We start from the raw sequence: 21,621 nt of genomic DNA on the forward strand, positions 1-21,621 counted from the left end.
CGTGGAGCCTAGGGTTTGGTTCGACTATGATCAAAGGTTTCGTTTTGGGTGGGGGGAGGAGGCGTCTGTGCAAGCATCCATTCCCTTGCATCTGAGATCGCTTTAGAAATTGTTTCTTCTGGTGTGGAAGTCCTTTTTTGGAAGATCAATTGATTTCGCGCAATCCACAGATTCCAGATGATCCATGAGGCAAGGGTTCCTGAATCGAGTCCCACATGAGCTCTGTTAATATACTAAAAAAAATGGAATGCATTTAGATTTTACCTTGCGGGTAAGATGCTCCTCTGGGATACCGGAGGCTTTACCGATCTCTCCACGCTTGTACTCCGACTCTACCACCGCGTCTGTGAGAAATTCCGAGCCACGCACCGTAGTGTCGAAGCGCCATCGTCAGTTTTCTTTTGTTCTGTTAGATTTTAGGACAAAATGGTGAAAGCCTGAAAGGGAAGGGGGGAAAGGATAAATAAATTATCCTAATGGGGACTTACTATTATATATTAACCTCTCCAATGCTGCCCTTAATTAATTTTGATATCGGTTAACCACCAATTCTCACTACTAAACTATGTACAATTATCCTGATGGATGGGTATCTCAAACAATATGTATACCATTGCTCTTCTAATCTTGAAAGCTAATTAATCATATTAATAAAATATAATCAATCTAATAATCAAATCATGTTTAGACAAATAAGGTGATTTTATACAACTTGAGACAAATTTAATATAGTTTGACAAAAAAAGAAAAAAAGAGAGAAATTTAATAATCAAATCATGCTATTATGAATAAGAAAGTGAATTCAGATTGTGTTGTATTCTTCTATTACTACTAGATTGTAGATTTTGAGAAAAATTTACAAGCATTTCAAATCTTTTTTTCTTACTACTCTCTTCCCAAACTTTGAGAATGTCATAAACTGAAAGTGAATATTCTGAATTGAGGTTGACCACCGATGGCGGAAACAGAACGGCAGTAGCGTTCCCACATGGTGCGGAAGCGAGGTTGACCACCGAGATCCCAGAGCTTGATAGTAGGAATCATGTCTTCACTGTATCCACCGGTCTGAACAACAAAGAGGAAAGAGAAGAGTATCAATCAATAAAAAAAAGAAGGAGCATATATGAGCATATATATATATATATATAATACTTACAGCAACGACGTTAACAAGAAAAAGTCTTGCCAGCATTTTGAAGACCTATCAATGAGAGCTCCATCTCTTGCTTGAAGAATAGGCTGCAAATTAATTGAGACAATGTTACTAGTTAGAGGTTACTACCAAGTAGAGCTCTTGCTCTCTCTCTCTCGCTTACAACTAGAGTAGTTCCACCAGTTAATTCGACAGATCGGTCTGGATGAACTTTTTCCTCTACGGGCTCTGCTAAATTGAAGCTTCTTCTTCTCTCTCTCTCTCTATCCTTTCGCTCTTGAGGAAAAGCTGCTCTATATATTATTTTATGTCATGGAAGATTTGGGATTGGAAGCTGCATTTATACGCTCCGTTTCAGCCAGTAACGGAGAGTCGTTTAATTGGGTTTAGCTTTGGGCTTTTAGGCCCACTTTAGTGGGTTATTATACAAGAGTAAGGTAATTTTTTTTAACAAATGTAGTAATTATTACAACTATTATAACCTTCCCATCAAGTAATTTTTTTTTTGTTACATCTATTTAAAAAATTCTAGATTTTAGTGGTATACTAGAGTTTAACCCGCAAATTCGTGCGAACATTTATTTTATTTTAAAATGTTTCTAATTACTCAAGTCACCGCTGAATATTTATGCATTCACAATGACATCGTATGTAACTTATGTATCATTTGATAACATTTTTGTTGTTTTGGTGAGTATCTATTTTATATGTATTTAGCTTTTACTTTATAATGGTTATTTATAAATAAATTGTTTATATATTAATACTATATATACTGTAATTCTATAACAAACAAAGTTGTTGATATGTCCTCTGAAACACATATTTTTATGCGTAACTTACTAAATTTGGAAGGAATAGTAATTTCTATTTTAAAGTTAAATACAGTAAAATCTCTATAAATTAATAATGTTGGAAATTTGATATTTTATTAATTAATAGAGTTATTAATTTTCAAAAAAGTTTTTTTTTAGATCCGGATTGCATCCTGTTATGATCCGGATTGCATCTTGTTGACAAACAGAAATCAAATATATGTATATCATACTTCTGCTTTTCAAAATAGTAATATTGTTGTAAAAATAGATAAGAGGACTAAAATTGAAAAAAAAAACTCAATGAAAACCAAATCGGTTTGAGCAATCCCGAAAATATATGCTGATATTTTCTAATTTCTGTCAATGAAACGTGTGTGTTTTAATGTAAGTCAAGTATGTTTTAATATTAGTGAAATTAATAGGTCCAAATTTAAATGACAATCTTTGTATAGTAGATAAAATAGAACTCTAAATTAATTGATTAGATATATTAGAGAAATTTTTTAGGATAGTCTTTTTAATTTATTTTCACAAAAACAGCTTTCAATGGAAAAAAATGACAAAAATAATTTTTATTAAAAGATAAAAATATATTTTTATCCTAGGGTTAACTAATCTGGATTTAGGGTTTAGAGTTAAGAGATGGAGTTTTGGGATATGATTTCAAATTTTAAAAAATAAAAAATAATAATTAAAATTTCAAAATAAAAGAGGTTATTTTGATCTTTTTCTTCTTTGAAACTATTTTTATGACAACTTAAAAATGACTATTTGAGAGAATTATACTATATTTTATTTTTAAACTAAGGAAATTTTAACTACAATATTTATACTGTATTGTTGTGAGATAAATGTGATCCATCATTTACTCATGTAAACATTCAGCAAATAGTCTAAAGACACTTGATAGGATTACAATACCAGTGTGATTTTTCCAAATTAGTAAAATGGTCAAAACTCTTTCGTATGAGAAGCATGTCGAATATTGTATATAACTCACGTACGCTTTAGTAAAGTATGTATTTGATCTCTTTTTCCTTCCTTCTTTTCTTTGTGAACAAAGTAAAACCAACAAAAGAAGAAGAGCGAGTCAAATAAAGAAAGCAGGGAAAACCGGCTTAAGATACGTTACTCTAATCACTCTCCTTCCTTCACCCAAAAACAAAAAAAAAAAGAAAGAAAGAACAATGTGGCCACAAGCTATCCTTACCTTAGTAAGTAAGTCAAACACACCCAGAAGAAAGGCAATACAATAACCAAATATTTATAACAAATGTAGTCTCATAAATCTCTTTTAATCCCCCAAAAAGATATGTGAAAATAAACTAGTAACATGATTTTCGATCATCATGACAAAACCAAGAATACTCGGAGTTCTGTTTCAGCTCCTCTTAACGGCCGTGATTTCTCCGGTTTTGCCGGTTCACAGTTTACCGGACGGTGGAGATCATGACCGGTTTAAGAGACGCGACCCTCTTAAAAGCTTTAGGTATTACAACGGAAGTTTCAACGTTCAAGACAAACATTATTGGGCAGTGAGTCTCTCTTCTTCTTCTTCTTCTCATTTTTTTTTTTTTGTAGTAGATCTTTTTATTAACGTAGAGTTAAAAGTAATATTTTAATGGCATATCGTCAGGCTACGTTTTTTACCGGAATCCACGGTTACGCCGTCGCCGGAGTGTTTCTTATTGCCGGCGTATGCTTCGGTCTTTACGTAGCTTTCTTCAACAAAAGAAGACGTGTTTCTTCCACGCAACGTCGATATCTTGACCGTTACTATCTTCCTCTCTTCTTACTTCTTCTTCTCTTCATGTTTCTCTCAGTGTAAGCTTTATATATAAACACTTTCTTCTTCTCTATCCATAACTCACTTAGTACCGGAGATCATTAGCTCAATTTGAAAAAGACTCTGGTCATTGTGTCGCAAAGGTTTCCAGTTCCAGTGACCGCTGCAACGAAACTGATATTATATGATGTGGTTTCGGGCCTATTCATGAACCTCCTGATATTAAAATAAATAAAAAATAATAATAATATCACTCACTTGGATTTGATAAAATTTAAACAGGGCAACGACAGGGATAGTGATAGCAGCCAACCAAAGCTCGAAGTCCAGAACAGAGGAGATGAAAGAAACCATAGACAAAACAGGAGAAGATGTAGACAGAAACATACGTACCGTGATAACGTCGCTGACGAGGATACAGTACCTGTTGCTTCCCTACGATCAGACAACGACTCATCTTCTCAATGTCACTAGTCATCGACTCAAAAAAGGATCTCAGATGATTCAAAGCTTTGTTCACCATAACGGTCCTACCATTGATCTCGCCATCCAAATCTCGTAATCTCCTCTCCTCAGATCTTATGTTTTGTTTTTGATCTTCTCTCTGTATCAAAAGTCCAACATTGTTCTGGTCTGTATGTTTTTTGTCTTCTCAGGTATGTAACTCATCTTGTGATTGCATCGACCAACTTATTCGTTCTCCTTCTAGCCCTCGGTAAGATCATTTAACATCCACTACAAGTTATGTCTGAATTTTTATGTGTCTAATTTTTTATTTTTTTTTGCTTGTATCTATCACAGTTCCTATCTTGCTTCATTGGCACCCTGGATTCATCATGTAAGCCATCCAACTAAACATAATTTCTTGTTAAATTGGATTGTAAAGATTATTTATTATGTTTCTAATTTTTTTTACTAATCAGGGTGATATTCTTGTGTTGGATATTAACAACTCTTTCTTGGGCTCTAACTGGTTTCGATTTCTTCCTTCACACGTAAGCTGATCAAACCCTAAAGACAAACCCCAACTTGTTCCTGACTCCTCAGTTTTTTTTTCACTCAACGCAGATTCGCAGAAGACGTTTGCTCAGCGTTCAGTGGCTTTGTACAAGACCCACAAAACAGTACACTGACAAATATTTTTCCTTGCATGGATCCTCTTCATTCTGACAAAACCCTAATGGAAGTCAGCTTAATGATCCGTAACTTCATCACCGAGGTATATACTTATATAAATCAATCAAGAATGGTAAAAATTATAAAATCTAAAATCCGCTGTTTCTTGACTTTTATGTTTTTTTTCTCTGTTCTTTCAGTTAAACTCAAAAGTAGCAAGTTCAATGCGGTCTTATGCCTTGACTGACCGGAGTAGAACTGTATCATCGTCGGCGCCGGAGTCTGGACTGATATGTGATCCGTTTTTAGGACAACAGATCAACAGCTACACACCACAAAGCTGCTCCAACGGTGCCATTCCAATCGGCCAATTCCCAAATGTAAGTCTATTTAAGTCCAAATCAACTCCTGTTTGTGTTCTTAGGACACATAATGAACTAAAGATCTTTTTTTTTGTATTTTTAGGTTCTTTCAAGATTCACATGCCACGACAAAGATCCACCGGAAACCTGCAGAATCACCGGCAAATTCATCCCGGAAGCAGCTTACCTAAAGGTGTATGCTTACAGCAACTCAGCTCAGGGGATGCTGGACATATTGCCTTCTCTTCAAAATCTAATGCAATGCCTTCACGTGAAAGACACGTTATCGAGCATCGTCTCTAACCAGTGTAAACCCTTTAGGGCTTCAATGTATCGGCTCTGGGCGTGCATGATTGCTCTCTCTCTTATCATGAAGGTTACGGTTCTGCTCTTCCTCGCTAGAGCTTACCAAGAGAGAGGAAAGAGCTTTGCTTGGTTTTCGATTCATCCAACTTCCGAAGAAGAAGTAAGACAAGTGAATATATAGTGGTGAATGTGTGTATGTATATCATTATAGATTTTGTTTTGTATTTACATTTTTTTTTCTGGTTGAAACATACAATATTTTTAAGAAATGTAAATATGACATTGTATCAAACATTTGTAATAAGTATGACTCAACAAGTATTTGTCTACGTATTCAGCCAAGGGTTCAATGTTGCGTGCGTCTAACAATGCATTTTCGATTTGAGCTCTACCAAAGGCTAATCAACATTTTAATTTTAACAAAATTGGTAGGGAATGCACGAATATTAACTAGTCAAAAATGTCAATAAACAACCATTTACGAAAAAAAAAATTATCCGTCAATTTTACTGCCGGAACTATTTATTCAGAAAAAAGACACAAACTCTAGGTCCTGCAGTAGAATTCAATAAATGAGACAATACGAGAAAGGTTTGGAGACTCATGTGAGCTCTCAAGGTTTGAGTGCAAGAGAAAGACCAAACCTTGGATGCTTGTCTAACGCCTTAGTATCGATCTCACTTGAAACAGTCACTACTGATTTAGGCAACACCTCGTGCTGAAGCAGAGCACCGAGTGTGCCGTGGTTGTTGAGCTTAGCTTTCACTGAAGTCGAGTGATCAGCGAATAGTCCTGGACCTTTGCTCATGGTTGCGAGATCGGCGGAGGAGAAGCGGTGAAGATTGAGAAGAACGAATACGACTTGTTTTATTTAAATTAAGTATTTACAAATCCAGAGGTTTTCCCTCGGATTTGAGTCTTTGTATTTTTAACAGTGGATTTGCTAAACAGGTATGGAACTCTATTCCTGTGCTCCCTGCAATTGACATCAGTGGATCTCTAGATTTAGAGCTAAAAATCATTTGGAGTGATCTATGCTCGAGAAAAGCCTTACCTCCTACTGGAGTAGCATTAGGCTCCTTAGCTCCTTGGGCATTTGTGGACAGCGAGGAACAACCTAATCTTCAACAACAGACACCTCACGTCGGCGGAAGTAGTCTCTAAAGCAATAGCTTCAGCTCGGGAATGGGTCACTAGCCAAGGAGTAGCCAGTCGCAATCTAACACCGCCGATACGCCCTCCTCCTATCGCTACTCAGGGAGTGTGCCTGATAAGAACTGATGCTGCGTGGAATGAGACCACAAAAATTGCAGGGTTAGGATGGACAATTGAAGAATCCCGGGAAGTAGCTTCATACTCTAGGGCTTCCCGGCATGTTTCGTCACCCTTAGCGGCAGAAGGCCTTGCCCTGCGTGAAGCCATACTGAAGTGTAGGGACCGTGGTATTTCGAAGATCAGATGCGAATCGGACTCAGCGATACTGGTGAAAGCAATCAACAATGGAAAATCTCTTGCTGGCCTTTATGGCATTCTCTCTGATATTAGTTCTCTTGCTTTTTTTTTTGATTCTATCACTTTCAACTGGATCTCCCGTGAGAGAAATACAGTTGCAGACTGTTTAGCAAAACAGGTTCTGGATGTTAAACTCGCCATTATGGCCTCACCTAACTTCGGTTAAGGTTTTTTTTAATGCAAGTGTGTTTCAAAAAAATAAATGTTCTTATATATTTTCTTAATCAAATTTGTTTGGCAACGGTAGATTTTTGGAGATCCAGAAGCTGCAGATATTGTCTTCACATGTGGGGCTGATATAATTGCTGTGGGGATCAACGTAACTCATCAAGTTGTTATGACAGGTTTAGTTGAAAAGCTCCTTTGATGTTTTCTATGTGTATACAAACGTTGTTAACATAATCATATGATGACCCTAACCGTTAGTTTTATTACTCAAGAACCTAGTTTAGTGAAACATATTTTACTTAGTAATGTTTAACAATACCCACACATCTTGTAATCATAACTTCTTCTCGTTGATATAGCTGATGACAGGGACAAACTGGCATCATCAAACGGGAAACTAGGTCAATACCTCTGTAAAATCCTTGACTTGTACTATTCTTATCATCTTGACGCTTATGAGATCAAAGGTACGATTTGATTAATCATTTGTTCTTTAGACCTAAAAGTAGCAAAGTTTTTACTCTGTATTTTTGATATTAACCTGTTTTTGGTTATCTGGTAGGTGTTTATCTTCATGATCCTACAACGATCATTGCGGCTTTCCTTCCTTCTCTGTTCACTTATACTGAAGGAGTTGTTAGAGTGCAAACAGACGGCATCACTAGAGGACTTACTTTACTGTACAACAATCAGAAGAGGTAAATATTCATGAAAACTAACCAATTGTTTTAAGAAGATTAGAACCTAAAAATTTGGAGTTATGGGGTCAACAAAATTGTTGTCATGTGTGTGTGTTTTTTATGTGAACCAGGTTTGAGGAAGAGACGGAGTGGTCAGACAAACCATCGGTAAAAGTGGCAGTGACGGTTGATGCTCCTGCTGTTTTGAAGCTCATAATGGATAGGCTTATGGAGTCTTGATCATTTGGGTTCAGTACTCTTTGATATTGCTCTTCTTGTGAGCAGCTCTTTTGCTTCTTAACACAAACCCTATTGAAATAAGGCTCTTCTTGCCACATTTTTTCAAAAATTCATTTCGGTTCTTTTTATATCTTTTTATCATAAATCAACTGAAAATCAATTGATACCAATAATAAAGTTCAGTTCCATTTTTCTTGATTTAAAAAAATAACTAATATAAGTCATGGAATAATGCTTTGGCCAAAAAAAAAGTCATGGATTAATGCTAAACTCTAGAATTAAGTAAAGCAAAAGTCAAAATTGTACTTCTTTTGTTTCGTATACACGCTTATTAAGAATTTAATAAATTCTTATAATTTAATTTATTTTTTACTTTACTATACACTTTCCAATAGTTTTCCACCAATGAAATTTAATCAATTCAAATTTCTCAATTAATGTTCTTCAAAAATATAAAAAAATACATTAAAAATATAGAAAATTTATCTTTGTGAACAAGAAAAAAATTTAAAATCTTATTTTCGGGAACGGAAGGAGTACTTGCTAAGAAGACAGCACCATCGACATATTATAATTATAAAAAAAAATTGTAATTATAATTTATAACCATGTAAAGGTGCCATTGCCATGCATTGCATTTGCACGATTTCAATGTAGATAAAACTTTTTTAAAAGAATGAAATACAGTCAAAGAGAGGAATTGGAAAAATTAAGGGATTTACTCACAATATCACAAAAGTAAAAGAAAGAACGTGATATTATCATTGTGATAAGGACTGGGAGATTAAAATAATTATAAATATATATATACTTGTCCCTCTGACTGCTTCTTCCACAAAAACATTCTATCGGACAATAACAAAGACATTAGCTTCCGTACACTTGTCGTTGTCGTCGTGATTCTCTCTCCTCGTCTTTCGACGTGCTCCCCTCTCATTCTCTCTTTCTCCTGACTTTTCTCACTCTCATTTTCTCTCCCTCAATCGTCAACTTTCTGCGATCATCATCATCTCATCATCGATGGACACTCCAGTCATCGAAGAAGAAGACGAGGAGGCGTTGGCCTCGCTCGTCCCCTTTCCTCCCCGTCGCAAGATGCATTCCTACAGCGTCCAGTTCGACCAGAAGCCGCACCACCAGATCCGCAAGCACAGCCTCGACGAGGTCCCACGATCCACCACTTTAGGAAACGACGCCGTTTACTTCGATTCCTCCGACGAGGAATTCTCCACCGGAGGAGCCATCGCCATCGCCAGCGGCGAAACCGTCTCCAACGGAGGCGAGGATTACGCCGTCGTCGCGCCTCCTCCTAACGCCAGCGTCGGAGAGGACGCCGTGGAGCCGCTCCCGGAGTTCATCGGAGCCGGAGGCGGCGCCGGGATCTTTAAAGTTCCTGTGCGCGCGGCGGTGCATCCCGGACGGCCGCCGTGTCTTGAGCTGAGGCCGCATCCGTTGAGGGAGACGCAGACGGGGAAGTTCTTGAGGAACATTGCTTGCACGGAGACGCAGCTCTGGGCGGGTCAAGAGAACGGCGTGAGGGTCTGGAACATGGAAGAGGTTTACGACGCAGGGTGTGGTATCGGCGGGCAGGTACAGCGAGGGGATGAGGATACGGCGCCGTTTCATGATTCTGTTACTACTTCACCCACAATGTGTTTGGTGGCTGACCAAAGCAACAAGCTTTTGTGGAGCGGCCACAAGGATGGTAAGATCCGGGCTTGGAAGATGGATCAGGAGGAGCCTTGTGAGGCTTCTGATGATTCAGAGCCTTTCAAGGAACGTATCTCGTGGCTAGCTCATCGTGGCCCAGTGAATTCTATTGTCATTAGCTCTTATGGTTAGTGTGATTCAGTCTATGGTTGATCATATATAGGCATGCTAGTTGGGGTAATTCGGTTCGGGTAGTTTGGTTTTTAGGTAGTTCGGTTCAACATAAATCTTACCGAATTAATTCAAAATAAAGTTTGGTTCAGTACTGGGTGAGTTTAGTTTTTAAAAATCGTACCAAAGTTTTTGATTTCGGTTATCATTTGGTTATTTTTGTTAAAATTTTCATTTAAGTTTGGTTAATTTGATTAAATTTGGTTATTTCGGTTTGAAATTTGATTAGTTCGGTCAGTCTGGTTGGGGTTTTTGGTAGAGTTTGGTTATAATTTTTTAAGAAAACCGAAATAACCAAGATTGTCGAAAACCAAACTTTAAAAAAAAATCTACCGAATCAAACCGAACTTTCAACCGAAAATTTCGGTTCGGCTGGTTCCATTTGTTCAAAATCCCAGCTCTAATTCATATACGTTATGTTCTTGTTCAACATGCTTATGTTTATGATATAGGTGATATGTGGTCATGTTCCGAAGGAGGTGTGATCAAAATATGGCCTTGGGACTCCTTAGAGAAATCTCTTCTTTTTAAACCTGCGGAGAAACACATGGCTGCGTTATTAGTGGAAAGATCTGCCATTGATCTCAGGACTCAAGTTACTGTCAATGGCACATGCAGCATATCTTCCTCAGAGGTCAAGTTCTTGTTAACCGATTCGGTAAGAGCTAAAGTGTGGGCTGTGCAGTCACTCTCATTCTCAATTTGGTATGTTACTAGTATATGTTATGTTCCCCTTTTAATCATTTCTAAAGGCATTTCCAATGGATTCTATTTTTCACTATAAAATAGAGCTTAGAGCAAATATGCTTCAATGATATTTTATTTTTCAGTGGTGAAAAATGAGTTTACTCTATAATATTTTTATGTTTAGTTTATCATTTTATTTTTTCCTCTAACTTAGATTAATTCAACTCTATTTTTTTTATAAAAAAAAAGTAGAGTTAACTATGAGAGATGGTTTAAGAGATTATTGATCTGTGCAGGGATGCTCGGAGTAAAGATCTCTTGAAAGTTCTAAACGTAGACGGGCAAGTCGAGTGTCGTGTTGACATGCTACCTACGCAAGACCAACAAGGCGACGACGAGACCAAACTGAAGTTCTTCTCAGCTTCCAAAAAGGAGAAACCGCAGGGCTTTCTACAGCGGTCGCGTAACGCCATAATGGGAGCTGCGGGAGCTGTTCGCCGAGTCGCCACTAGAAGCGCAGGAGGGTTTGCGGAAGATACGAGGAAAACAGAAGCGATCGTCTTAGCTGTAGATGGAACCATCTGGACCGGTAACATCAGCGGTCAGATTGTGCAGTGGGATGGTAATGGAAGCCGCTTGAAGGATGTGAACCACCATCACAAGCCTGTTCTGTGCTTTTGCACGTTCGGAGATAGAATCTACGTGGGTTACGCGAGTGGATACATCCAGGTTTTGGATTCTGATGGAAAGTTAATGGCGAGCTGGGTCTCGCACAATGAGCCTGTGATAAAGCTAGCGGCGGGTGGTGGTTTTATTTTTAGCTTGGCTACTCATGGTGGAGTGCGTGGATGGTACGTGACGTCTCCGGGACCCTTGGATAATATAATCCGAACGGAGCTGTCTCAGAAGGAGGCTTTGTATGGTAGACAAGATAATGTTAGGATTTTGATTGGTACATGGAATTGGTCAAGGAAGGGCTTCACACGGTGCGCTTATGTCGTGGCTAGGCTCTGTCGCTTCAGATGTTGGCATTGTCGTTATTGGGTTGCAAGAAGTGGATATGGGGGCAGGTTTCCTTGCCATGTCTGCTGCTAAGGAAACGGTAAAACTCATTTTAGTATTTTTCGAATGTTGCTTTGTTTTTTAATGATAAAGGTCAAAATAAAACGAGTGATGTGGTTGTAGGTTGGACTTGAAGGAAGTGTTGTGGGGCAATGGTGGATTGATGCAATTGGAAAAGCACTTGATGAGAAGAACACTTTTGAACGTATGGGTTCAAGGCAGTTGGCAGGGCTTTTGATCTCTCTTTGGTAAGTGAAAATTTCAGTTTCTCTTGCTTAGCTTGTATGATTAATCAACTTAATGTATGTGTCACATGTTTTCTTCCCATGTTTAACTAATTATGTGCTTTAATTCTCTGCTTAGGGCGAGGAAGGAGATTAGAACACATGTTGGAGATCTTGATGTTGCGGCAGTCCCATGTGGATTTGGCCGTGCCATTGGCAACAAGGTATGTCTTACTCTTATCTACTATCTCAACTTCATTTTTTTACTTCTTAAATTCTGATTATGGAGCCTATATGCACTTATGCGTTTGGCATTTTCATTATCTATTGACATCTTATTTGACTGAAAATACAAATGCATTTGGAATTTTTAGGGTGGTGTGGGACTGAGAATCAGAGTTTATGACAGAATAATGTGCTTTGTGAACTGCCATTTGGCTGCACATTTGGAGGCAGTTAACCGCAGAAACGCTGATTTCAATCACATTTTTAGACTAATGGTGTTTTCCAAAGGACACAACCTAAGTAACACAGCAGCTGGTATGGTGCTGTTCCTGTTCTTGTCTTGCTCACTTGGCTTTTCAACATATTTATTTTGGCTGCTTTATTCTTCTGGTTTGCCATGGGCCCTCTCTCTTGCAGTTGGTGTCTCAACAACAGCTTATACACTAAAGACCACCACTGTATGTTCACGAGTTTAAATTATTCGTTCCTTACTTTTTTTTGCACTGAATATATTTCTCTGTTCATCAGAATCCAACCACTGGCACTGAAGAAGTCAAGTCTGATTTAGCAGCAGCAGACCTGATCGCATTCTTCGGCGATTTTAACTATAGGCTTTATGGTATAACCTATGATGAAGCAAGAGACTTCATTTCACAGCGATCCTTTGACTGGCTCAGAGAAAGAGACCAACTTAGACAAGAGATGAAAGCTGGTAAAGTCTTCCAAGGAATGCGTGAGGCATTAATCACTTTCCCTCCCACTTACAAATTTGAAAAGAACCGTCCAGGCCTAGGAGGTAAGAATGAATTTTGAGACAGTTTTGTTATGCATGGTGTGACAAGAGTTATATATATATATAAACTTTGTGTTCTGTACTCTCTCCAGGGTATGATTCAGGAGAGAAGAAGCGAATCCCTGCATGGTGTGACAGAGTTATATACAGAGACACTCAAGCAAGCCCTTTCTCAGAGAGCAATTTGCAATGCCCTGTAGTTTCATCGGTTATAATGTATGAAGCTTGCATGGATGTTACTGAGAGCGATCACAAGCCTGTACGCTGCAAGTTTCATGCAACCATAGCTCACGTTGATAAATCTGTGAGGAGACAGGAGCTTGGGAATATAATAAGAACCAATGAGAAAATAAAATCCATATTCGAGGATCTAAAGTTTGTTCCGGAAACAAGTGTGAGCAATAACAGCATTGTTCTCCAGAGCCAGGACACAGTTATACTAACAATCACAAACACTTCAACCACTAACAAAGCCATGTTTAGTATTATCTGTGGTGGTATTACTTTTGTCAAGGATGATGGTGAAGAGTCTGATTATACTCCACGAGGCTCCTTTGGTCTACCTCGTTGGCTTGAGGTACTATACTCCATCTGTTTTATAAAAAGTGTCAATCGAAAGTTTTTTTATACATATTGACAAATCACTTAAAAATTATTTTTTATCCTCTAATCACACTATTTTTTTCTCTAATTAATACACTAATACAATGAGGTTAAAAATAAACATTTATTTAAGAATTTTACATTGAAAACACAAAACACACCTTTTTAAGAAACCAAGGGAGTATTGTCTTTGTCCCCCCCTCCCATGAAACTTCATGTAGTATTCAAATAATTTGTTTTCTTGTAGGTCACGCCAGCAGCAGGGATAATAAGCCCGGAAGGAACCGTGGATGTGAAGGTTCATCACGAAGATTTTCAAACAATGGAAGAGTGTGTTGACGGCATCCCACAGAGTTGGTGGTGTGAAGACACTCGAGATAAAGAAGCAATCCTGATGGTGAACATTCGAGGAAGCTGCTCAACTACATGGACAAGCCACTCAGTCAAAGTCCGTCACTGCTACTCAGCTAGAGTGTGCCTCCTTGAATCCAGACCTAAAAACCTAACAAAGCACCTAGGTGGTTCGCGTCGTCATCCAACAGATAAAAGCCGTCATGGAAGCACTAGACCAAGAACTGAAGACTCGGTTAGCCGAGGTAAAAGCCACTGATGAGCTTTGTGACATTAACAGTTTATAACTAGATCTTTAGAGCAGATGAACCGTCACAAAAATAAATGCATCAGGTGAAGTAATCACTTTTTTATTCATTCTTTGATTCTTTAGAAAATATATTTTGTGTCACAAACTGTAGATTTGCTTTGAGACTTGAGTTAGTCTCATCAGAGTGCATACATTCTCTTGTTGAGTTCACCATTGAGAATATCTGACTCTGAAGGCATATGAGAGAGTGAGAAAGATCTAGACTTGCTTCTCTCTTTCCTCATTTGTTTCAGCTTACACTCCTCAATCCTATGCATCACCACACAATAACACATTGCACCTATAGTGGTTAGCATGATCGTCCCTCCAATAACCGTTGCACAAATCGCCAGCCACATATCCTCTTTACCCACAACGATAAACGAAAGAGAAACAAAGGCAATAGATATGAACAAACAAGCCAACCACATGAGCTTGTTGATCACAAACACAAGCTTCTTCTTCGCCTTCTGTTCAATCACCACAACCGATGTCTGCACCACAACAACCGCCAAAGATATGAACAGCGCCAAGCTGTCGAATATAAAGAAGACCAAGAACGGTGCTTCGTTGGCTATCCTAGCTTCTCCTAACACCAACGGTCCTTTTGTTCTGTCCTCTTCATATTGTCCAGGTATGGTGAAGATGGCCGCAAACGCAACGGTTGCTATTAGGACAGCTACAACGGTTGCTGAGTTTATAGCGTTGTTCAGACCGTTAATGTGAAGCTTCTTGAGTCTCTTTGCGATCCTCTGAACTCTAGCACCTGTCTGGCGAGACTGCTGGAGCTGAGATTGTACCTCGTGTCTAATGTCGCTCACCGTTTGCTTAAGATGTTTAGCTGGATTCTGAGGCTTCCCAAGATCTTTAGCTGTGGCAGCTCCTGCTTCTTTCAAAACCAACACAAGCTCTGCGTTTCCAATCTTTTCAGCTATATCAAGCGCAGTATCTCCAGCCTTGTTCAGAGCATTGAGGTTGATTCCATCAAACGATACTAAACATCTCACTATCTACAAGCAAAGACAAAGAAGCAATTGGTAAGAAATAATGTTCAAGAAATCGATCCTTAACTAAGTGTGTTTGTAGACGATTAACGACTAGACAGATTATTCATAGCTATGTGAAGCTTAGACTTTAGCAAATTATTGATTCATTATATGTATTTTTTACATTTATATAAGATATATTAATTATAAAATTGTTTTGATGAAAATTATCAAAATTAGATATACAAAACAAAGAAAGTTAACTAAATTTGTAAATTTGTAAATTTGTACTTAAATTGTTGCTTAATTTTACATACTGATATTAATTTAGATTGATTTTAGCATTATAAATCGATTAGAGTAGTATAAATCAGATTTTTTAAATTGTTTCGGTTAGGACTAAGTTGCCACCTGAACCGATTTTTATTATGATAAGAAAAACTCATGTAGATTAAGAAACTCAACGATGATGATACCTTAGTACGGCCTTTCTTTGTGGCAATATGCAATGGAGTGTTTCCTTTATTATCCTCAACGCTCAAAACTTTAGGATCAGGCCTCACCAACTCAAGAACAATCCCTTCATGTTTACCTTTAACAGCCATGTGAAGCGCTGTTTGTCCCTTCTTATCAGTTCTAAACCCAATGCTTGCATCGTTACCTATCAAAGACTTGACAACTTCAACATGCCCCATCCGAGCTGCGGAATGAAGGGCGGTTTTACCGTTGTTCTTAGCTATCTTAGCTAAATGAGAATCCGTCTTCAAAAGAAGATTGACCACATCAATGTGTCCCTGTGTAGCAGCCGTGTGTAATGCTGTTGTGCACAATAAATCAGTTGTCATGGCTAGGTTCGGAAACGTCTCCAAGAGTCTCTTCAATGTCTCTACAAAAAACATAACGCAAATTCAAGATCCATGTTGATCACTCAGGTCTTAACCCGATAAACTAACTGCAAGTACACAGTAAAGTAAACTAACTGCAAGTGCACAGTAAAGTACGCAGTAGTAAAACCCGACCCGATAACTAGTAAAACCCGAACGGGACTTATGAGCATATCACCGAAAATCCAAAAATCTGAATCAATAAAAGTTTCTTTTTACCGAGGTGGCCTTGTTTTGCTGCGACATGGAAAGGATCAAACCCATTCCTAGCTGCAATCGATGCAGTTTCAAGATTCATATGCTTCAACATCTCTTCAACAACTAACGAATGTCCATTATCTGCTGCAGTGTAAAGAGGAGTCTCTCCTTCCAGATTCTGTTTTGACAACAACTCCTTCAACTCTTCAGCACCGTTGCAACCTCGAATCGATTCCATAACCTTTCCTAAGTTTCCTGTTCGAGCTGCAATGTGGAGAGGAGAGTCTCCTCTTTTACCGGGTGACTCATTCTTCTTCATCTTCCTCTCACCGTTCATGAAACTTAACTGTCTCTCTATTACTACACGAAAGCTTTTCTGCTTCTCGACGAATCCACGCAAGCTTCTCTGCCTCTCCATTGCTCTTCCTTCGGTTCCATGTTGGAAACTAACTTGCTTCTCCAAAGGTCTTCCCTTTCTTGGATGATTCTCTGTACCAACGCATCTGAGACTGCCTTGTACCTCGATGGAGTTACCTAGAAAGCTACGTTGATTCTCCATTACAGGAGGCAAAGAACCCATTATATTACAACCGTTTTTTAGCTAACTAAGATCTAAAACAGAACAGTAATCTAATTAGACAAAGATCGTGAAGAATGACAACTTTGTCCGTGAGATCTTTCCAGGAACCCTTGTTTTGTAATAGAAGAATCAGCAGGAAAATGAAAAACCTCGACTTTCTTGTAATTTGAAGATCTCTTCCATGTGTTGAGAGAAAGATTAAGAAAAAAGGTGGCAGGTGGTTTCAGTGGAGTGTAGTTGAACTATCAGTTGCATCTGAGAAACTAAACAGCTTGACTTGAGTTGTTGAAGAAGTGTTTGAAAATCTCGATCAAGGCTTTTTTTTTTTATAACGCCCTCATGTAAGAATCTTTAGTCCTAAGCCATTGACGAAGGACAGGAAGATGCACAGAGACAAAAGAGTTGACAGCATCTTCAGCTGGGAACCATCCTTTTTGGTGGTGTTTTCTTTATTAATTTCATTGAATTTCCAAAATCTATTAATTATGTTACTAAAACTATATACAGCCACTTAAAAAGCACATGGCAACCTTCTTAATATTCGAGCTTTCTAGATTTGTCTTTTTATATATTTGCTTTCCAAATCAAGCCAAAAAAGAGCAAGGCACTATGTGATTGTGACAGGTCAAAGTCTTCCAATTTGTTTTAGTTAAATGAAAACAATATGTTTGTAATGTAACAGAAATTTTATTATAGAAACAAGCACTTTAACCTTAACCGGTTGATATCCAAAGCAATTGGGCACGAAACTATTTGGATAATCGTTCCATGAATCTTAAATTCACCGGTAACAACGGTTAAAAGCAGGGGTGGGCACTTCGGTTATTTCCTCAGTTTGGTTCGGGTTCGGTTCGCTTTGGTTAGTTCGATTCTAGTATTTATCTAAATGAAATAAACCATAGTTAGTTTGGTTTGGTTTGGTTCAGTTTATATTCGGTTCGATTGGATTTATTTTTTGGATCAGTTTATTAGGTTCTTCTTAGTTAGGTTCTTCTTAGTTTAAATTTATAAGAGAAATTTAGCATAAATTATGTAAACATAAACTAACTGAACTAAATTCAATATAAAACTGAAACAAAAACCTTTAAAAAGTCACAAAAATATATAAGAATTAAAACAAATGAAAATTAACAAAAAAAACATCATTAGAAATGTCTCTTATATCATTATTAAAAAGCTTGCAATGAATCATCTTCCATGTGACGCTGTGGAAAAGAACTTTTGTTTTTAATAAAATTTGCTTTAAGTTTTAGGTTTTGGATTTAGATTTAACATCCATGTTTACATATATAAGAATATAAAGATACATATTTCTCTGTTTTTTTAAATCAAATATTTTAATGATTACATATTCGGTTGGAAGAATATAAGTTAATAAATGAAAAATGGAAAATACGTGGCATGGTATTAGAATTTTAGTATATTGGGATTACTAATATTTTTAATTTACATAATTACAAAAGCACATCGGTTTCTCGGTTCGGTTCGGTTTAAAACCGAACCATTCGGGTTGGAAAAATCTTCAACCGAATGGTTTGAAATAGACTTTGGTTCGGTTTGAATCGGTTTCGGTTCGGTTCGGTTCGGTATTTTTGCCCACCCCTACTTAAAAGAGGAAGAAGTCAACCCCCTAACAATATTTTACCATTTCATCTTACACAAAATAAATTTACACCAAGAATATTTGATTTTATTGGTTTAGACAGCTAATAGGTTGAATAACACCGAGACTAGTCCCAAGAGCATTGAAACAATATGAAGTAGCAGGAGTTCCTTTCTTGTAAGTAAGCTTAATGTCTTGTAATGTGATATCTGTGCATGGGTTGCTCTTGCTGCATACCAGCTTCATTGCTTGCTTTGTTGCCGACGTTCCTTGTATGTTCTTATACGTCACTTGGCTTATTTTCACCCCCGAATGCTATTTTTACATAATTATTTGTTAGAACTTAGATCACTCTATTTGATGAATTTATTCGATCAGTTTGATCTAAATATGATAGATATTGATATATATGTACCTCGGTAAGGCAACCTTGGTGGTCAGGACAATATTTTTGGTCGATTATGATAGGGTTTTGGACGTTCTTCATGATTAGGTCTTGGAAGAAGACGTTCTTAACAAATCCGGTGCTTGGTCTCGCCCACGACTTTATCCTCACGCCGTTTTGTGTGCCGGTGAATACAGAACTCGATAGTGTCACATTCTCTACTCCATCTTCGTTTAATTCCTTTGCCAAGCTCCCAATACTGCGAATAATCACATAGTCATATATATATATATATATATATATATATATTAATCGCCATCTTAAACTATTTTTTATTTTTTTTTTATCTTAAACTATTTTTAGTTTCTGCAATTTTTTAAATCCTAACAGATACGGTAGCATCATTCTAAAATATTAGAGAGTCCAGTATATATATAGTGTGATTTCGTACACATATAATATGTTGTTCTAAGAAATTAGACGGTGTGTGTGACACATACCTAACACCATGACCTGGGCCACAAGGAAGTTTGGAGATGAGAAAGTTGCGAGTACCAGGTCCGATAGCAACACAATCGTCTCCGGTCTGAACTGTGCTTCCGGTGAATGTGACTCCGGTGGATAATTGAACGTCAAAGCCGTCGGTGTTTGGGCTGTTTTTGGGAGCCACTAGCTTGAAGTTACGGACGGCCACATTGGTGCAACCGTTGAGGGTCATATGAGTGATCTGGCTGTTCATTGATTTCACTCCACTTATGATCACGTCATTTGCCGAGCTGAACGATATGGACTACAATAATGCATCATGGTTTTATGAGATTGGTTTCTTCGATCTATATGGAAGTATATGAGGTGGTCTAATAGAGTGTAATAATAATTTAATACTTCGAACGAAATTTAATACCATAATTGACAATTCGTAGTACCATAGATTAATTAGATAAGCTTATATATTTTTTTAGATACGCTTATATCATTATTTCTTTTTTACTCCTTATTGCGTTTATGTATGCATGTTATCGCTGTGTAGTATTTTTTAAACCAAGATCGGATTTCCGTACGTTAAGCGCTCATACGGGAAAAAGTCAAGTAGCTTGTTCATGTTTACAATTTTTTTAAGAAATTGGACTAAGGTTTATACACTGAAACTTATAATCTTTAGTGTTGTTTTAAAGTTTCTTTATATATGTGTTAATTCCTACAAAAATATTGAATTTTGATAAATGCTTTATATACTCAAGCATATAATCTTTAGTGTTGTTTTAAAATTTCTAACCACATTCTACATTTGTATTAATATATGGTAAACTCTTTTTCATGGTACATGAGCATCGTTCAATTTTTTATAAATTAATTTAGTAAAACTCTATATACTCACTAAATTAGTGTACTAACCATTATAAAATCGTTATTCTCTAAAGAAATGGAGACAACAAATGTTTCAAACCTCTTTGACTATCACCATATATTAGTACAAGAGGCAACTATGCATTAAAGCAATATTATTATACTTTTTAAATTTTTTTCAAAATTTATGTGTTAACCCCTACAAAAACATTGAGTTTTACGTTAAACGCTCTATATACTAAAGCCTAAATTTTTTAGTGTTGCTTTAAAATTTCTAACCACATTGTACATTTGTATTAATATATGTTAAACTCTATTTCATGGTATATGGGAATCGTTATAATTTTTATCAATTAATATAGTAAAACTTCATAATACTCACTAAATCGGTGGAATAACCACTATAAAATCGCTATTTTTTTTTTAAAAAACGAAGAAAACAAAGGCTCCAAACCTCTTTCAATATCATCACATGTTAGTGCAATATTCAGCTATGCATCAAAACAATATTATCTTATTTTTTGAAATTTTCTCAAAATCTATGTGTTTAACCCCTAAAAAAATATTGAATTTAGGTAAATGATTTATATACTGAAGGCTATAATCTTTAGTGTTGTTTTAAAATTTCTAACCACATTCTACATTTGTATTAATGTATGTTAAACTCTCTTTCATGGTACATGAACATCGTTCAAATGTTTTATAAATTAATTTAATAAAACTATATATACTCCCTAAATTAGTGGATTAACCTTTATAAAATTGTTATTCTCTAGAGAAATAGAGACAACAAAGATTCCAAACCTCTTTGACCATCACCATATATTAGTACAAGAGGCAACTATGCATTAAAGCAATATTGTTATATTTTTGAATTTTTTTCAAAATCTATGTGTTAATTAATCCCTACAAAAATATTGAGTTTTACGTTAAACGCTTTATATACTAAAAACTAAACTTTTTAGTGTTGTTTTAAAATTTCTAACCACATTCTACATTTGTATTAATGTATGTTAAGCTCTCTTTCATGGTATGGTATGTGGAAATCGTTATAATTTTTTATCAATTAATTTAGTAAAACTTTATAATACTCCCTAAATCAGTGGAATAACCACTATAAAATCACAATTTTCTTGAAAAACGGGGACAACAATGGCTTCAAACCTCTTTCAACATATCATATGTTAGTGCAGGATGCAACTATGCATTAAAACAATATTGTCATATTTTTTGAATTTTTCTCTATATACTGAAGCTTAAACTTTTTAGTGCTGTTTTAAAATTTCTAACCACATTCTATAATTGTAATAATGTATTTTAAGCTCTTTTTCGTGGTATATGGGAATCGTTATAAATTTTTATCAATTAATTTAGTAAAACTT

The 21,621-nt window shown here is 36.7% G+C and overlaps 6 protein-coding genes across 6 annotated transcripts in view; 4 read left to right on the forward strand and 2 right to left on the reverse strand.

Moving 5' to 3' along the window:
• The window catches only part of LOC106308378 (agmatine deiminase-like), a 26,708-nt gene extending 25,677 nt beyond the window's left edge, over positions 1-1,031 (forward strand). The window contains exon 4 of the mRNA XM_013745536.1: positions 945-1,031. Coding sequence (XP_013600990.1) covers positions 945-1,031 — 87 coding nt within the window. The remainder of the gene's footprint in view (positions 1-944) is intronic.
• Positions 1,032-3,143: 2,112 nt separating this feature from the next.
• Positions 3,144-5,874, forward strand: LOC106310172. The gene is made up of 9 exons (XM_013747392.1): positions 3,144-3,506; positions 3,608-3,795; positions 4,040-4,315; positions 4,414-4,472; positions 4,559-4,595; positions 4,681-4,752; positions 4,826-4,976; positions 5,074-5,253; positions 5,339-5,874. The coding sequence occupies exons 1-9, from the start codon at positions 3,321-3,323 to the stop codon at positions 5,720-5,722; spliced, it is 1,533 nt and encodes a 510-aa protein (XP_013602846.1). The 5' UTR covers positions 3,144-3,320; the 3' UTR covers positions 5,723-5,874.
• Positions 5,875-6,516: 642 nt separating this feature from the next.
• On the forward strand, positions 6,517-8,331 carry LOC106310143 (probable uridine nucleosidase 2). The gene is made up of 5 exons (XM_013747350.1): positions 6,517-7,220; positions 7,301-7,397; positions 7,581-7,688; positions 7,784-7,919; positions 8,033-8,331. The coding sequence occupies exons 1-5, from the start codon at positions 7,179-7,181 to the stop codon at positions 8,139-8,141; spliced, it is 492 nt and encodes a 163-aa protein (XP_013602804.1). The 5' UTR covers positions 6,517-7,178; the 3' UTR covers positions 8,142-8,331.
• A 675-nt stretch (positions 8,332-9,006) lies between these two features.
• LOC106307549 (type I inositol polyphosphate 5-phosphatase 13-like) lies at positions 9,007-14,267 on the forward strand. The gene is given in 11 exon segments (XM_013744535.1): positions 9,007-9,978; positions 10,475-10,727; positions 11,006-11,671; positions 11,673-11,811; positions 11,895-12,019; positions 12,135-12,219; positions 12,370-12,535; positions 12,638-12,678; positions 12,749-13,016; positions 13,106-13,590; positions 13,864-14,267. Coding segments are annotated over 11 exon segments (3,408 nt in total). The 5' UTR covers positions 9,007-9,161; the 3' UTR covers positions 14,227-14,267.
• Positions 14,268-14,313: 46 nt separating this feature from the next.
• On the reverse strand, positions 14,314-17,321 carry LOC106307550 (ankyrin repeat-containing protein At5g02620). The gene is made up of 3 exons (XM_013744536.1): positions 16,346-17,321; positions 15,719-16,128; positions 14,314-15,266 (listed from the first exon to the last, which is right to left on the reverse strand). Exons 1-3 carry the CDS (start codon positions 16,902-16,904, stop codon positions 14,397-14,399), a joined length of 1,839 nt encoding a protein of 612 aa, XP_013599990.1. The 5' UTR covers positions 16,905-17,321; the 3' UTR covers positions 14,314-14,396.
• A 1,273-nt stretch (positions 17,322-18,594) lies between these two features.
• Positions 18,595-19,994, reverse strand: LOC106308379 (polygalacturonase-like). Its single transcript, XM_013745537.1, has 4 exons — positions 19,935-19,994; positions 19,393-19,682; positions 18,923-19,151; positions 18,595-18,822 (listed from the first exon to the last, which is right to left on the reverse strand). Exons 1-4 carry the CDS (start codon positions 19,992-19,994, stop codon positions 18,595-18,597), a joined length of 807 nt encoding a protein of 268 aa, XP_013600991.1.
• Positions 19,995-21,621: the final 1,627 nt, after the last annotated feature.

The sequence above is a fragment of the Brassica oleracea genome, chromosome C8 (genome assembly GCF_000695525.1).
Source record: "Brassica oleracea var. oleracea cultivar TO1000 chromosome C8, BOL, whole genome shotgun sequence".
Classification (NCBI taxonomy): Eukaryota; Viridiplantae; Streptophyta; class Magnoliopsida; order Brassicales; family Brassicaceae; genus Brassica; species Brassica oleracea.

Bases quoted from the DNA above. Each gene is read 5' to 3' on its own strand.
- LOC106310143 (XM_013747350.1), top strand. From the start codon at position 7,179: ATGTTAAACTCGCCATTATGGCCTCACCTAACTTCGGTTAAG. The intron at 7,221-7,300 runs GTTTTTTTTAAT...TGGCAACGGTAG, and splicing joins CTCACCTAACTTCGGTTAAG to ATTTTTGGAGATCCAGAAGC. The intron at 7,920-8,032 runs GTAAATATTCAT...TATGTGAACCAG, and splicing joins CTGTACAACAATCAGAAGAG to GTTTGAGGAAGAGACGGAGT.
- LOC106308379 (XM_013745537.1), bottom strand. From the start codon at position 19,994: ATGAACAAGCTACTTGACTTTTTCCCGTATGAGCGCTTAACGTACGGA. The intron at 19,683-19,934 runs GTTTAAAAAATA...GCATTATTGTAG, and splicing joins CGTACGGAAATCCGATCTTG to TCCATATCGTTCAGCTCGGC. The intron at 19,152-19,392 runs GTATGTGTCACA...GATTATTCGCAG, and splicing joins GGCCCAGGTCATGGTGTTAG to TATTGGGAGCTTGGCAAAGG.
- LOC106307550 (XM_013744536.1), bottom strand. From the start codon at position 16,904: ATGGGTTCTTTGCCTCCTGTAATGGAGAATCAACGTAGCTTTCTAGGT. The intron at 16,129-16,345 runs GTAAAAAGAAAC...TGTTTTTTGTAG, and splicing joins AGCAAAACAAGGCCACCTCG to AGACATTGAAGAGACTCTTG. The intron at 15,267-15,718 runs GTATCATCATCG...CTTTGCTTGTAG, and splicing joins CAAAGAAAGGCCGTACTAAG to ATAGTGAGATGTTTAGTATC.
- LOC106310172 (XM_013747392.1), top strand. From the start codon at position 3,321: ATGACAAAACCAAGAATACTCGGAGTTCTGTTTCAGCTCCTCTTAACG. The intron at 4,473-4,558 runs GTAAGATCATTT...TATCTATCACAG, and splicing joins CGTTCTCCTTCTAGCCCTCG to TTCCTATCTTGCTTCATTGG. The intron at 5,254-5,338 runs GTAAGTCTATTT...TTGTATTTTTAG, and splicing joins CAATCGGCCAATTCCCAAAT to GTTCTTTCAAGATTCACATG.